This window comes from Somniosus microcephalus, chromosome 12 (genome assembly GCF_052327205.1).
Source record: "Somniosus microcephalus isolate GS21.2 chromosome 12, FLI_Smic_1.0, whole genome shotgun sequence".
In the NCBI taxonomy this organism is placed as follows: Eukaryota; Metazoa; Chordata; class Chondrichthyes; order Squaliformes; family Somniosidae; genus Somniosus; species Somniosus microcephalus.
Window position 1 is genome coordinate 210488487 of NC_140998.1, and position 16295 is coordinate 210504781.

General features: G+C 55.1%; 1 protein-coding gene across 1 annotated transcript; it reads left to right on the forward strand.

The window, feature by feature from the left end:
* Positions 1-8835: 8835 nt before the first annotated feature.
* LOC147110000 (trypsin) lies at positions 8836-15662 on the forward strand. The gene is made up of 5 exons (XM_086004237.1): positions 8836-8875; positions 9026-9182; positions 11388-11635; positions 13612-13748; positions 15431-15662. Exons 1-5 carry the CDS (start codon positions 8836-8838, stop codon positions 15578-15580), a joined length of 732 nt encoding a protein of 243 aa, XP_085860363.1. The 3' UTR covers positions 15581-15662.
* Positions 15663-16295: the final 633 nt, after the last annotated feature.

Sequence of the window (16295 nt, forward strand, 5' to 3'; positions counted from 1 at the left end):
ACAGGAGGAGGCCCATTCAGCCCACGAGTCTGTTACATAGGAACAGGAGGAGGCCCATTCAGCCCCTCGAGCCTGTTACACAGGAACAGGAGGAGGCCCAATCAGCCCCTCGAGCCTGTTACCCAGGAGCAGGAGGAGGCCCATTCAGCCCCTCGAGCCTGTTACACAGGAACAGGAGGAGGCCCATTCAGCCCCTCGAGCCTGTTACACAGGAACAGGAGGATCCCCATTCAGCCCCTCGAGCCTGTTACCATAGGAACAGGAGGAGGCCAATTCAGCCACTCGAGCCTGTTACCCAGGAACAGGAGGAGTCCATTCAGTCCCTCAAGCCTGTTACACAGGAACAGGAGGAGGCCCATTCAGCCCCTCGAGCCTGTTACACAGGAACAGGAGGGGGCACATTCAGCCCCTCGAGCCTGTTACCATAGGAACTGGAGGAGGCCCATTCAGTCCCTCGAGCCTGTTACACAGGAACAGGAGGAAGCCCATTCAGACCCTCGAGCCTGTTACACAGGAACAGGAGGAGGCCCATTCAGCCCCTCGAGCCTGTTACCATAGGAACAGGAGGAGCCCATTCAGCCCCTCGAGCCTGTTACACAGGAACAGGAGGAGTACATTCAGCCCCTCGAGCCTGTTACACAGAAACAGGAGGAGCCCATTCAGCCCCTCGAGCCTGTTACAGAGGAACAGGAGGCGGCCCATTCAGCCCCTCGAGCCTGTTACACAGAAACAGGAGGAGGCCCATTCAGCCCCTCGAGCCTGTTACCATAGGAACAGGAGGAGGCCCATTCAGCCCCTCGAGCCTGTTACCATAGGTACAGGAGGAGGCCCATTCAGCCCCTCGAGCCTGTTACACAGGAACAGGAGGAGGCCCATTCAGAACCTCGAGCCTGTTACACAGGAACAGGAGGAGGCCCATTCAGCCCTTCGAGCCTGTTACCATGGGAGCAGGAGGAGCCCATTCAGCCCCTCGAGCCTGTTACACAGGAACAGGAGGAGACCATTCAGTCCCTCGAGCCTGTTACACAAGAACAGGAGGAGGCCCATTCAGCCCACGAGTCTGTTACATAGGAACAGGAGGAGGCCCATTCAGCCCCTCGAGCCTGTTACACAGGAACAGGAGGAGGCCCAATCAGCCCCTCGAGCCTGTTACCCAGGAGCAGGAGGAGGCCCATTCAGCCCCTCGAGCCTGTTACACAGGAACAGGAGGAGGCCCATTCAGCCCCTCGAGCCTGTTACACAGGAACAGGAGGATCCCCATTCAGCCCCTCGAGCCTGTTACCATAGGAACAGGAGGAGGCCAATTCAGCCACTCGAGCCTGTTACCATAGGAACAGGAGGAGGCCCATTCAGCCCCTCGAGCCTGTTACATAGGAACAGGAGGAGGCCCATTCAGCCCCTCGAGCCTGTTACACAGGAACAGGAGGAGGCCCATTCAGCCCCTCGAACCTGTTACACAGGAACAGGAGGAGGCCATTCAGCCCCTCGAGCCTGTTACACAGGAACAGGAGGAGGCCCATTCAGCCCCTCGAGCCTGTTACACAGGAACAGGAGGAGGCCCATTCAGCCCCTCAAGCCTGTTACACAGGAACAGGAGGAGGCCCATTCAGCCCCTTCAGCCTCTTACACAGGAACAGGAGGATGCCCGTTCAGCCCCTCGAGTCTGTTACACAGGAACAGGAGAAGGCCCATTCAGCCCCTCGAGCCTGTTTCCATAGGAACAGGAGGAGGCCCATTCAGCCCCTGGATCCTGTTACACAGAAAGAGGAGGAGGCCCATTCAGCCCCTCAAGCCTGTTACAGAGGAACATGAGGAGTCCCATTCAGCCGATCGAACCTGTTACAGAGGAAGAGGAGGAGGCCCATTCAGCCCCTCGAGCCTGTTACACAGGAAAAGGAGGAGGCCCATTCAGCTCCTTGAGCTTGTTACACAGGAACAGGAGGAGGCCCATTTAGCCCCTCGGGCCTGTTACACAGGAACAGGCGAGGCCCATTCCGCCCCTCAAGCCGGTTACACAGGAACAGGAGGAGCCCCATTCAGCCCTTCGAGCCTGTTACACAGGAACAGGAGGAGGCCATTCAGCCCCTCGAGCCTGTTACATAGGAACAGGAGGAGGCCCATTCAGCCCCTCGAGCCTGTTACACAGGAACAGGAGGAGGCCCATTCAGCCCCTCGAGCCTGTTACCCAGGAACAGGAGGAGTCCATTCAGTCCCTCAAGCCTGTTACACAGGAACAGGAGGAGGCCCATTCAGCCCCTCGAGCCTGTTACACAGGAACAGGAGGGGGCACATTCAGCCCCTCGAGCCTGTTACCATAGGAACTGGAGGAGGCCCATTCAGCCCCTCGAGCCTGTTACACAGGAACAGGAGGAAGCCCATTCAGACCCTCGAGCCTGTTACACAGGAACAGGAGGAGGCCCATTCAGCCCCTCGAGCCTGTTACCATAGGAACAGGAGGAGCCCATTCAGCCCCTCGAGCCTGTTACACAGGAACAGGAGGAGTCCATTCAGCCCCTCGAGCCTGTTACACAGAAACAGGAGGAGCCCATTCAGCCCCTCGAGCCTGTTACAGAGGAACAGGAGGCGGCCCATTCAGCCCCTCGAGCCTGTTACACAGAAACAGGAGGAGGCCCATTCAGCCCCTCGAGCCTGTTACCATAGGAACAGGAGGAGGCCCATTCAGCCCCTCGAGCCTGTTACCATAGGTACAGGAGGAGGCCCATTCAGCCCCTCGAGCCTGTTACACAGGAACAGGAGGAGGCCCATTCAGAACCTCGAGCCTGTTACACAGGAACAGGAGGAGGCCCATTCAGCCCTTCGAGCCTGTTACCATGGGAGCAGGAGGAGCCCATTCAGCCCCTCGAGCCTGTTACACAGGAACAGGAGGAGACCATTCAGTCCCTCGAGCCTGTTACACAAGAACAGGAGGAGGCCCATTCAGCCCACGAGTCTGTTACATAGGAACAGGAGGAGGCCCATTCAGCCCCTCGAGCCTGTTACACAGGAACAGGAGGAGGCCCAATCAGCCCCTCGAGCCTGTTACCCAGGAGCAGGAGGAGGCCCATTCAGCCCCTCGAGCCTGTTACACAGGAACAGGAGGAGGCCCATTCAGCCCCTCGAGCCTGTTACACAGGAACAGGAGGATCCCCATTCAGCCCCTCGAGCCTGTTACCATAGGAACAGGAGGAGGCCAATTCAGCCACTCGAGCCTGTTACCATAGGAACAGGAGGAGGCCCATTCAGCCCCTCGAGCCTGTTACACAGGAACAGGAGGAGGCCCATTCAGACCCTCGAGCCTGTTACACAGGAACAGGAGGAGGCCCATTCAGCCCCTTGGAGCCTGTTACCATAGGAACAGGAGGAGGCCCTTTCAGCCCCTCGAGCCTGTTACACAGGAACAGGAGGAGCCCATTCAGCCCCTCGAGCCTGTTACACAGGAACAGGAGGAGACCATTCAGTCCCTCGAGCCTGTTACACAAGAACAGGAGGAGGCCCATTCAGCCCCACGAGTCTGTTACATAGGAACAGGCGGAGGCCCATTCAGCCCCTCGAGTCTGTTACACAGGAACAGGAGGAGGCCAATTCAGCCCCTCGTGTCTGTTACACAGGAACAGGAGGAGGCGCAATCAGCCCCTCGAGCCTGTTACACAGGAACAGGAGGAGGCCCATTCAGCCCCTCGAGTCTGTTACACAGGAACAGGAGGAGGTCCATTCAGCCCCTCGAGTCTGTTACATAGGAACAGGAGGAGGCCCATTCACCCTCTCGAGTCTGTTACACAGGAACAGGAGGAGGCCCATTCAGCCCCTCGAGCCAGTTACATAGGAACAGGAGGAGCCCATTCAGCCCCTCGAGTCTGTTACATAGGAACAGGAGGAGGCCCATTCAGCCCCTCGAGCCAGTTACATAGGAACAGGAGGAGCCCATTCAGCCCCTCGAGTCTGTTACATAGGAACAGGAGGAGGCCCATTCAGCCCCTCGAGCCTGTTACACAGGAACAGGAGGAGGCCCATTCAGCCCCTCGAACCTGTTACACAGGAACAGGAGGAGGCCATTCAGCCCCTCGAGCCTGTTACACAGGAACAGGAGGAGGCCCATTCAGCCCCTCGAGCCTGTTACACAGGAACAGGAGGAGGCCCATTCAGCCCCTCAAGCCTGTTACACAGGAACAGGAGGAGGCCCATTCAGCCCCTTGAGCCTCTTACACAGGAACAGGAGGATGCCCGTTCAGCCCCTCGAGTCTGTTACACAGGAACAGGAGAAGGCCCATTCAGCCCCTCGAGCCTGTTTCCATAGGAACAGGAGGAGGCCCATTCAGCCCCTGGATCCTGTTACACAGAAAGAGGAGGAGGCCCATTCAGCCCCTCAAGCCTGTTACAGAGGAACATGAGGAGTCCCATTCAGCCGATCGAACCTGTTACAGAGGAAGAGGAGGAGGCCCATTCAGCCCCTCGAGCCTGTTACACAGGAAAAGGAGGAGGCCCATTCAGCTCCTTGAGCATGTTACACAGGAACAGGAGGAGGCCCATTTAGCCCCTCGGGCCTGTTACACAGGAACAGGCGAGGCCCATTCCGCCCCTCAAGCCGGTTACACAGGAACAGGAGGAGCCCCATTCAGCCCTTCGAGCCTGTTACACAGGAACAGGAGGAGGCCATTCAGCCCCTCGAGCCTGTTACATAGGAACAGGAGGATGCCCATTCAGCCCCTCGAGCCTGTTACACAGGAACAGGAGGAGGCCCATTCAGCCCCTCGAGCCTGTTACCCAGGAACAGGAGGAGTCCATTCAGTCCCTCAAGCCTGTTACACAGGAACAGGAGGAGGCCCATTCAGCCCCTCGAGCCTGTTACACAGGAACAGGAGGGGGCCCATTCAGCCCCTTGAGCCTGTTACACAGGAACAGGAGGGGGCCCATTCAGCCCCTTGAGCCTGTTACACAGGAACAGGAGGGGGCCCATTCAGCCCCTCGAGCCTGTTACACAGGAACAGGAGGAGGCCCATTCAGCCCCTCGAGCCTGTTACACAGGAACAGGAGGAGGCCCATTCAGCCCCTCGAGCCTGTTAATTAAGAGAATTCTTCCACTGAATTTGCAGCACAGATACAGGCCATTCGGCCCAACTGGTCGGTGTCGGTGTTTTACTCCACACCAGCCTCCTCCCACCCCTCTTCACCACACCCTAGCACCATGTCCTTCTGATCCTTTCTCCCTCGTGTGTTTATCCAGCTTCCCCTTAAATGTATCTGTGCTCTTCGCCTCATCCACTCCCTGTGGTAGTGAGTTCCCCATTCTCACCACTCTCTAGGTGAAGAATTTACTCCAGAATTCCCTATTGGATTTCATAGAATCATAGAAAGTTACAGCATGGAAGGAGGCCATTCCGGCCCATCGTGTCCGTGCCGTCCAACAAAGAGCTATCCAGCCTAATCCCACTTCCCAGCTCTTGGTCCGTAGCCCTGCAGGTTACAGCATCCCACGTGCACATCCAGGTACTTTTTAAATGTGGTTAGGGCTCCTGCCTCTACCACCCTTTCAGGCAGTGAGTTCCAGACCCCCACAACCCTCTGGGTGAAGACATTTCCCCTCAAATCCCCTCTAAATCTTCCACCAATTACTTTAAATCTGTGCCCCCTGGTTATTGACCCCTCTGCTAAGGGAAACAGGTCCTTTCTATCCACTTTATCTAAGCCCCTCATAATTTTATACACCTCAATAATGTCTCCCCTCAACCTCCTCTGTTTCAAGGAAAACAGACCCAGCCTATCCAATCTTTCCTCATAGCTAAGATTCTCTGGTCCCGGCAACATCCTTGTAAATCTCCTCTGTACCCTCTCTAGTGCAATCACATCCTTCCTGTAATGTGGTGACCAGAACTGCACGCAGTACTCTAGCTGAGGCCTAACTAATGTTTTATACAGTTGAAGCATAACCCCCCCCCTGCTCTTGCATTCTATGACACGGCTAATAAAGGCAAGCATTCCGTATGCCTTCTTAACCACTTTATCTACTTGGCCGGCTACCTTCAGGGATCTGTGGACATGCACTCCAAGGTCCCTTTTGTTAAGTCCGTGAATGATTGAGACACGGACCAGCAGGAGTGAAAACAAACAAGTCTTTACTGGTGGAAGTCAATAGTGAAACTAACAAACAGAGGCTCTCTAGCGCCTTTTATACAGGGGTGGTCACTACCGGTACTGCAGTCTGAGACCAGTTATTCTCTTAAAGGTACATACACAACAATTCCTCCCCTTTTAGATAAACAGTACATAACATTCATTTAACAACTAAATGATAACTAATTACAATCACAATCACGGTTGCTAGATACATTGGTTAAGTTTAAGCAATTATAAGTTCAGTCTTTGAGGAGGCTTCCTGATTCTGTCTGGATAACGTCTCTTTGGGGTATTAAGTTCTTCTGGCAATGTTGAGTCGAGATCAATGTCGTTGTTTGGTTCATCTACTGGTAAAGACCTTTGTGAGTGTTTATCGTGAGATACTTCCTAGAGGACTCTTCAACCTCCATCTGCAAATATGCTTGTGCTAGGTCAATTTTTGTAAAATGCTTCCCTCCAGACAGTGAGGCGAAGATGTCTTCTTTCCTTGGAAGAGGATATTGTACTGTGTGAAGGACAGGGTTCACCGTCACCTTGAAATCCCCACAGATGCGAATCTTCCTTGGCTCTCCGGGCTTATTGCTTAACGTTTTCTTCATGACAGGAACGATGGGTGTTGCCCACTCGCTCCAGTCGACCTTAAACAACACGCCCGCCTCTCCAGATTCTCCAGCTCTGCCTCGACGGCTGGGCGAATTGCATATGGTACCGGTCTTGCTTTGAAAAACTTGGGAACTGCATTCTCTTTTATTTTTATCGAGGCAGTTACGCCTTTAAGCGTGCCCAGTTCTTGTTGAAATACCTCTTTGGCGTTAGCTAAGATTGCTGACAATCGCCCAGGAGTGACGTCTTCATCTTTTTTACCGTCCACCGTCATTGCATGAATGGAATGCCAATCTAAGTTTATCTTCCTGATCCATTCCCGTCCCAATAACGGTGGTCCACCATTTGGCAGTATGTAGAGATACAATTTCCGTATTTTCTTGCCATTGTATTCGACAGGCACCCTTATTTTTCCTCTGGGGTATACTTTTTGCCCCGTATACGTCGTCAAGACGATGGATGTCTCTCTCAAGGGTATGTGTGAAAATAGCCACTCGTAGTCTCGTCGATTCATGACGGTTAGCGCTGATCCTGTATCCAATTCCATTTTAACTTGGGACCCTGCTATCGTGAGGGTGACCCAAATGGTTCGGTGATCCTCTTTTGCGATTACATTGTGAAGTTTGAGACAGCTTAGTCTCCTGTTTCCGGATTCACTGTCGCTCATCTGATCTTTGGAACTACTGTCCGTCATCTTTTGTACTTTCTTGTACGGTTCCTTAGTAGCCTTTTTGTTGTCGCTGGTCTTCTTCCCAGACCTGCAAACTCGTGCAATGTGTCCAATCTTCCCGCATTGTCTGCATATTTTGTCTTTGGACCAGCAGTCCTTCTGGTCATGGTTAGTTCTCCACAGCGATAACATTTTGCAAATCCCCGTGTCATTTCGTGGGTGCCGTATTCCTGTGGTTTTTGTTGAATTTCTGCAGCTCCCCTGGCTGCTGCTTCATATGATACTGCCACGCTGAAAGCCTTATCTAGCGTCAGCTCTTTTTCTGAGAGTAACTTCTTCTGTGTTCCTTCACTCAGGAGTCCACAGACAAATTTGTCCCGTAGGGTATCTGCCAGTCCTGCTCCGAACTGGCAGTGCTTTGATAGCTTGCGTAGTTCCGTAAGATACTCAGCATTGCTCTCATCTTTGTGCTGACCTGATACCTGGGATGGCAGGAATGACGTATGAGGAGAGATTGGGTCGATTGGGCTTGTACTCGCTGGAGTTTGGAAGAATGAGAGGGGATCTCATTGAAACTTATAAAATTCTAACAGGACTAGACAGACTAGATGCAGGAAGGAAGTTCCCGATGGCCGGGGAGTCCAGAACCAGGGGTTACAATCTAAGGATAAGGGGTAAGCCATTTACGACTGAGATGAGGAGGAATTTCTTCACCCATTCTCTACCACAGAAGGCAGTAGAGGACAATTCATTAAATATATTCAAGAAGGAGTTGGATATATTTCTTAAGGCTAAAGGGATCAAGGGGTATGGGGAGAAGGCAGGGACAGGGTACTGAATTTGGATGACCAGCCATGATCGCATTGAAATGCGGAACAGGCTCGAGGGGCCGAATGGCCTACTCCTGCTCCGATCTTCTATGTTTCTATGTTTCTGAAACTCTGCCGTTGGTTAACAGACTCGAACCCGAACTGCACGGACTGGGGGATCTGCACACCTGTGCTACGCCTGACTGAAGCGTGATCCACCGCCCAGGGAAGGTGACTGAGAAGCACACACCTGTGCTACGCCTGACTGAAGCGTGATCCACCGCCCAGGGAAGGTGGCTGAGAAACACACACCTGTGCTACGCCTGACTGAAGCGTGATCCACCGCCCAGGGAAGGTGACTGAGAAACACACACCTGTGCTACGCCTGACTGAAGCGTGATCCACCGCCCAGGGAAGGTGACTGAGAAACACACACCTGTGCTACGCCTGACTGAAGCGTGATCCACCGCCCAGGGAAGGTGACTGAGAAACACACACCTGCTCTTGGTACTCCCAAGGACTTAGCCCCTTTGTGATAACTAATGGGTCTTGAGCTCGTGTTATTCTCTGACAACAGACTCCGCGCTGCCTATAAAACCTCCCAGCTTTCTACCACCTGCAGTTACAAAACTCGAAGCGATGATGAAGACCCTTCTGCTTGCGGCGTTCCTGGGCTTTGCTGGTAACAGTTGACGAGTTCCTTCCTTTCCCTTCGCCCTCTCGGCTCCCCTCTCCCTCTTTCTGCTCCTCCTCTTCTCGAGGTCTCGCTGCCGCCGGCCCCTTTGCTGCCCCCGAGGCTTAACCCTGTTTCTTCTCCTCTCGACCCCCACAGCCGCTGCCCCTGACGATGACGACAAGATCGTCGGTGGCTACGAGTGCCCCAAGCACGCTACGCCCTGGATCGTCTCTCTGAACGTGGGCTACCACTTCTGTGGGGGGTCCCTGATCCATCCCGGCTGGGTGGTGTCCGCCGGTCACTGCTACCAAAGGCAAGTGTCTAGAACCAGGAATAGAAAGAGCTTCAAAGGGTCAAGGAAGAGGTTGCTCTTCCAACCGAACGGTGAGTTCGCCAGCTCCACCGATTGTGCGCTGGAGTTTCCCAGGATTGTCCGTGTGTGTGTGCGGATGAGCAGATATTTCCTACAGTGAAATATCGGGAAGACTGAGGTTATTGTCTTCGCTCTCCAGCACAAACTCCGTTCCCTAGCCACCGACTCCATCGCCCTCCCTGGTCTCTCTCTGAGGATGAACCAGACTGTTACTGAATTACAGAATGGTAGAAATTCACGGTACAGAAGGAGGCCACTCGGCCCTGTGCTCTCAGTCTCGGTATCCTATTTGACCCCGAGTTGAGTTTCCGTTCCCCCCGTATCCTCTCCATCGTCAAGACCGCCTATTTCCACCTCCGTAACATCGCCCGATTCCAACCCTTGCCTCAGCTCATCCGCTGCTGAAACCCTCATCCCTGCCGTTGTCACCTCCAGACTCCGACTATTCCAACGCTATCCTGGGGGGCCTCCCACTTTCCACCGTCCATCAACTCGAGCTCCGCCGAAACTCCTGCTGCCCCGTGTCCTAACTCACACCCAGTCCCGTACGCCCATCAGCCCCCTGTCGCTCGCTGACCTACACTGGCTCTCGGTCCGGCAACACCTCGATTTTAAAATTCTCATCCTCGTGTTCAATCCCTCCGTGGCCTCCTCGCCCCCCTCCTCCCTATCACTCTAAACCCCTCCAGCCCTCCCTATCTCTAACATCCTCCAGCCCCTACAACCCTCCCTATCTCTGTAACCGCCTCCAGACCCTACAACCATACCTATCTCTGTAACCTCCTCCAGCCCCTACAACCCACCCTATCTCTGTAACCTCCTCCAGACCCTACAACCCTCCCTATCTCTGTAACCGCCTCCAGACCCTACAACCATACCTATCTCTGTAACCTCCTCCAGCCCCTACAACCCACCCTATCTCTGTAACCTCCTCCAGACCCTACAACCCTCCCTATCTCTGTAACCTCCTCCAGCCCCCTACAACCCTCCCTATCTATGTAATCCCCTCCAGCCCCCTACAACACTCCCTATGTCTGTAACCTCCTCCAGCCCCTACAACCCTCCCTATCTCTGTAACCTCCTCCAGCCCCTACAACCCTCCCTATCTATGTAACCCCCTCCAGCCCCCTACAACACTCCCTATCTCTGTAACCTCCTCCAGCCGCCTACAACCCTCCCTATCTCTGTAACCTCCTGCAGCCCCCTACAACCCTCCCTATCACTCTAACCCCCTCCAGCCCCTACAACCCTCCCTATCTCTGTAACATCCTCCAGCCCTACAACCCTCCCTATCTCTGTAACCTCCTCCAGCCCCTACAACCCTCCCTATCTCTGTAACCTCCTCCAGCCCCTACAACCCTCCCTATCTCTGTAACCTCCTCCAGCTCCTACATCCCTCCCTATCTCTGTAACATCATCCAGCCCCTATAATCCTCCCTATCTCTGTAACCTCCTCCAGCCCCTACAACCCTCCCTATCTCTGTAACCCCCTCCAGCCCCTACAACCCTCCCTATCTCTGTAACCTCCTCCAGCCCCCTACAACCCTCCTATCTCTGTAACCTCCTCCAGCTCCTACAACCCTCCCTATCTCTGTAACCTCCTCCAGCCCCACAACCCTCCCTATCACTGTAACCTCCTCCAGCCCCTACAACCCTCCCAGATCCCTGCGCTCCTCCAATCCCAGCCTCTTGCGCCTACCCCGATTTTATAGACTCCTGTGCAGGATCAGGGAATCCAGGAAAATCTTATCACGTAAAGAGTGGAGGGGCAACGAAACGCACTGCCCCCCAGAAACTGCCGATCACAAATTGCCTGATGTACTGAGCTGTGAGATGGACTTCACTTGGGAGCTAAGGTGGGAAGGGAGATTGAGAAAGGGCTGAGAACCACGACTCAATGGTGGCCATGTCAACTAAATGGAAGAGCAGGCCCGACAGGCCTACTTTTCCTCCTACCTTCCCGAGTGGTCATGGGCCTTTCTGACCGCCTTGTGGCCAACAGGCGAGGACCTCCTTCACTGCCGGTCCAACCCCCCAGGGAGCTGAGCTGCAGCCTCGAGCTATCGACGGATGGCGTTGGTCGGAAGCAAGGTGGGCCACTGGTCGGCACCTGCCCTCTGATCAGGTTCTGTGTCTTATTCCCAGACGTATCCAGGTGCGTCTCGGAGAGCATGACATCTCAGCTGATGACGGCACTGAGCAGTACATCGAGTCGGAGAAGGTCATCAGACACCCCCGGTACAGCGGCTATGATCTGGACAATGACATCATGCTGATCAAACTCTCCAAAGCCGCCACCCTTAGCCGCAACGTGGCGGCCATCGCCCTGCCCTCCGGCTGTGCCAACGCCGGGGAGATGTGCCTGATCTCCGGCTGGGGAAACACCATGAATAGCGGTAAGAGACAGAAAAGGAGGTGCTCAGGAGAACACGGGGAGCGGCGAGCGGGGGCGGAGGGCGGAGGGCGAAGGGCGGAGAGCGGAGGGCGGAGGGTGCAGGGCGGACAGTGGAGGGCGGAGGGCAGAGGGCGGAGGTCGGAGGACGAAGGATGGAGGGCGGAGAACGGAGGGCGGAGGGCAGAGGGCGGAGGGCGGAGTGCGAGCTTCAATAATGCGATGGCTCTCAAGCTGAGCTTGATCAGTCGTCAATCCCTCTTGACAATAATTTCACGGGGCCTTTAGTAACCCACGACCGTCTGGCCCTGAGGCCAGAGTCTAAAGCCCTCAGTTGCTGGCTCAGTGAGGTGGTGAATGTCAGCCAGGGCTCAGTGGGTAGCAGTCTCTCGGCACAGGGTCAGAAGGTTGTAGGTCCGAGTCCCACTCCAGAGAATTGAGCACAAAAATCTAGGCCAACACTGCCAGTGCAGTACTGAGACAGCGCCGCACTGTCGGAGGGGGAGTACTGAGGGAGCGCCGCACTGTTGGAGGGGGAGTACTGAGGGAGCGCCGCACTGTCGGAGGCGCAGTATTGAGGGAGGGCCGCACTGTCGGAGGGGCAGTACTGGGGGAGTGTTGCACTGTTGGAGGAGTGGTACTGAGGGAGCACCACACTGTCGGAGGGGCAGTACTGAGGGAGCGCCGCACTGTCGGAGGGGCAGTACTGAGGGAGTGTTGCACTGTTGGAGGGGTGGTACTGAGGGAGCACCACACTGTCAGAGGGGCAGTACTGAGGGAGCGCCGCACTGTTGGAGGGGCAGTACTGAGGGAGCGCCGCACTGTCGGAGGGGCAGTGCTGTGGGAGCGCCGCACTGTCAGGGGGCAGTACTGAGGGAGCGCCGCAATGTGGAGGGGCAGTACTGAGGGAGCGCCGCACTGTGGAGGGGCAGTACTGAGGGAGCGCCGCACTGTCGGAGGGGCAGTACTGAGGGAGCGCCGCACTGTGGAGGGGCAGTACTGAGGGAGTGCCGCACTGTCAGAGGGGCAGTACTGAGGGAGTGCCGCACTGTCAGAGGGGCAGTACTGAGGGAGCGCCGCACTGTTGGAGGGGCAGTACTGAGCGAGCGCCGCACTGTTGGAGGGGCAGTACTGAGGGAGCGCCGCACTGTCGGAGGGGCAGTACTGAGCGAGCGCCGCACTGTTGGAGGGGCAGTACTGAGGGACCGCCGCACTGTCGGAGGGGCAGTACTGAGGGAGCGCCGCACTGTCGGAGGGGCAGTACTGAGGGAGCGCCGCACTGTCGGAGGGGCAGTACTGAGGGACCGCCGCACTGTCGGAGGGGCAGTACTGAGGGAGCGCCGCACTGTCGGAGGGGCAGTACTGAGGGAGCGCCGCACTGTTGGAGGGGCAGTACTGAGGGAGCGCCGCACTGTCGGAGGGGCGGTACTGAGGGAGCGCCGCACTGTCGGAGGGGCAGTACTGAGGGAGCGCCGCACTGTCGGAGGGGCAGTACTGAGGGAGCGCCGCACTGTTGGAGGGGCGGTACTGAGGGAGCGCCGCACTGTCGGAGGGGCAGTACTGAGGGAGCGCCGCACTGTCGGAGGGGCAGTACTGAGGGAGCACCGCACTGTCGGAGGTACCTTCTCTCAGATGATGCCCTCTCAGGTGGACGTAAAAGATCCCACAGCCACTAATTCAAGGAACAGCTGGGGGAGTTCTCCCCAGTGTCGTGGGCCAACTTATATCCCTCAAACAACATCACAAAATAACAAATTATCTGGGAATTTATCACTTTTCTGTATGTGGGATCTTGCTGTGCGCTAAGTGGCTGCTGCATTTCCTACATTACAACAGTGACCATGCTTTGAAATGTACTTCATTGGCTGTGAAGCACTTTGAGATGTCCTGAGGTGGTGAAAGGCTCATATTTTGACCCTAACTTGATGTCAATTGGCTCCCCCTGCCCTCTAACCTCTGACCTATCCTTTGATCTAGCGGTGAGCGGGGATCAGCTGCAGTGCCTGGACGCCCCCGTCCTCAGTGATGCCGACTGCCACAGCGCCTACCCCGGGATGATCACCGACAACATGATGTGCGTGGGTTACCTGGAAGGCGGGAAGGATTCTTGTCAGGTACGATCCTTCAACAGCGCGGGACAAGAGGCCGAACCATCACCCCACGTCACGGGGGAAGGGCGGCAAGAGCGGGGCCAATCGGATGGCCCATTTCAAGAGCCGGCACGGGCACCATGGACCGAATGGCCTCCCTTGCGTCTCGGCTTAGCAAGGCCATAAAAATAGCAAACCAAGAACTAGGGTTTATTTCTAGAGGGATAGAATTGAAATGTAGGGAAATTATGCTAAACCTGTATTGAACCTTGGTTAGACCACACTTGGAGCACTGCGTACAGTTCTGGTCACCATATTATAAAAAGGATAAAGAGGCACTGGAGAGGGTGCAGAGAAGGATGATACCAGAAATGCGAGGGTACACCTATCAGGAAAGGTTTAACAGGCTGGGTCTCTTTTCTCTTGAAAAAAGAAGGCTGAGGGGTGACCTAATAGAGGTCTTTAAAATGATGAAAGGTTTTGATAGAGTGGATACAGAGAGAGTGTTTCCACTTGTGGGGAAGAGCATAACTAGAGGCCGTCAATAGAAGATAGTCACCAAGAAATCCAATAGGGAATTCAGGAGAAACTTCTTTACCCAGAGAGTGGTGAGAATGGGGAACTCGCTACCACAGGGAGTGGTTGAGGCGAATAGTATCGATGCATTTAAGGGGAGGCTGGATAAGCATATGAGGTAGAAAGGAATAGAGGGTTACGCTGATAGATTGAGATGAGGAAAGACAGGAGGAGGCTCGAGTGGAGCATAAACACCGGCATGGACTGGTTGGGCCGAATGGCCCGTTTCTGTGCCGTATATCTGAAGTAATCCTGTGTAATCCTCCGGTGTCACCTGATCTACCACTGCAGGCTGCAAACCGCCCCGGACTGTTGCAGGGGGGCTCCACTAATGACTCTCGTGCAGCCTCCTGGTGCCACAAGTAGGTGGCGATGCCTGTGGAGTGGGCCGGAGTGATGTACCGATTGAACTGGAAACCCATCCTTTCTCAACACTTTGGGGCAAGAGCTGGAGGACTGACTGAGGGTCCTGTTACCACATGCCAGAGCGCAACTGTACTGACCCGACTTGGTGACCCTCAAGGGACCCAGGGCTGCATTTCAGTAACAGACAATACAGCACCCCACACAGCGTAACACTCCTGTTACACAGCGTGTACCCTCTGAACCATCAGCACTGCCATGGGAGGTCAGCCGTCATTCGTCCTCAGATCTCTGCGCTCCTCCAATTCTGGCCTCTCGCGCATCCCCCCGATTTCCATCGCTCCGCCATTGGCGGCCGCGCCTTCAGCCACCTGGGCCCCGAGCTCTGGAATTCCCTCCCTAAACCTCTCCACCCCTCTCTCCTCCTTTAAGAGGCTCCTTAAAACCGACCTCTTTGACCCAGCTTCATGTCGCCCGTCCTAATATCTCCTGATGTGGGCTCGGTGTCTAATTAGGCCTGATTAACATTGTGAGGGTCTCGGGACGTTTTAAGGCGCTATATGAATGCAAGTTGAAGACGCGGCGAGCAATGCCATGCGAGGTCGGCCAGTGTTAACCCGGTTTGAATGTTTGCGGTGAGCACGGCGGGCGAGATCGGTCGGTCGGACCGGGACGGGGGCGAGGGGGGTCGAGGGCCACCCTTGGATGGCCGGCTCCACACTCCCGAACTGGTGATGGATTTGGTGTTGTTGTTGTTTTTCCGGCAGGGAGATTCCGGCGGTCCGGTGGTGTGTAACGGGGTGCTCCAGGGTGTCGTCTCCTGGGGTTACGGGTGCGCCGAGAGGGACCACCCCGGGGTCTACACCAGAGTCTGCCATTACGTGTCCTGGATCCGGGACACCATTGCGTCGCTCTGAGACCATCTCGCCACGGGAACGAGCCATCGGAAGGTAGACGGTGCCGGCAATTCCGCACCGGAGATCTGACTCCTCTGTACGAGCTCATGTCAATCAATAAAAGAACTGCACAGAAATATCATGCCTAGACTTTTCCATTCTTACCCCCCGCCCGCCCTCAATGTTCTCTCCTCCCCTTAGCTGCATCAACCGATGAGGAGGAATTTCTTCACCCACAGAGTGCAGCGAAGATTCACCAGGCTGATACCTGGGATGGCAGGAATGACGTATGAGGAGAGATTGGGTCGATTAGGCTTATATTCGCTGGAGTTTAGAAGAATGAGAGGGGATCTCATTAAAACTTATAAAATTCTAACAGGACTAGACAGACTAGATGCAGGAAGGATGTTCCCGATGGTCGGGGAGTCCAGAACCAGGGGTCACAGTCTAAGGATAAGGGATAAGCCATTTAGGATTGAGATGAGGAGGAATTTCTTCACCCAGAGAGTGGTGAACCTGTGGAATTCTCTACCACACAAGGCAATTGGGGCCAGTTCATTAAATATATTCAAGAAGGAGTTAGGTATATTTCTTAAGGCTAAAGGGATGAAGGGATATGGGGAGAAAGCAGGGACAGGGCACTGAATTTGGATGATCAGCCATGACCTCATTAAATGGCGGAGCAGGCTCGTGGGGCCAAATGGCCTACTCCTGCTCCTATCTTCTGTGTTTCTAT

Bases quoted from the DNA above. Each gene is read 5' to 3' on its own strand.
- LOC147110000 (XM_086004237.1), top strand. From the start codon at position 8,836: ATGAAGACCCTTCTGCTTGCGGCGTTCCTGGGCTTTGCTG. The intron at 8,876-9,025 runs GTAACAGTTGAC...CGACCCCCACAG, and splicing joins GGCGTTCCTGGGCTTTGCTG to CCGCTGCCCCTGACGATGAC. The intron at 11,636-13,611 runs GCGGTAAGAGAC...CCTTTGATCTAG, and splicing joins CTGGGGAAACACCATGAATA to CGGTGAGCGGGGATCAGCTG.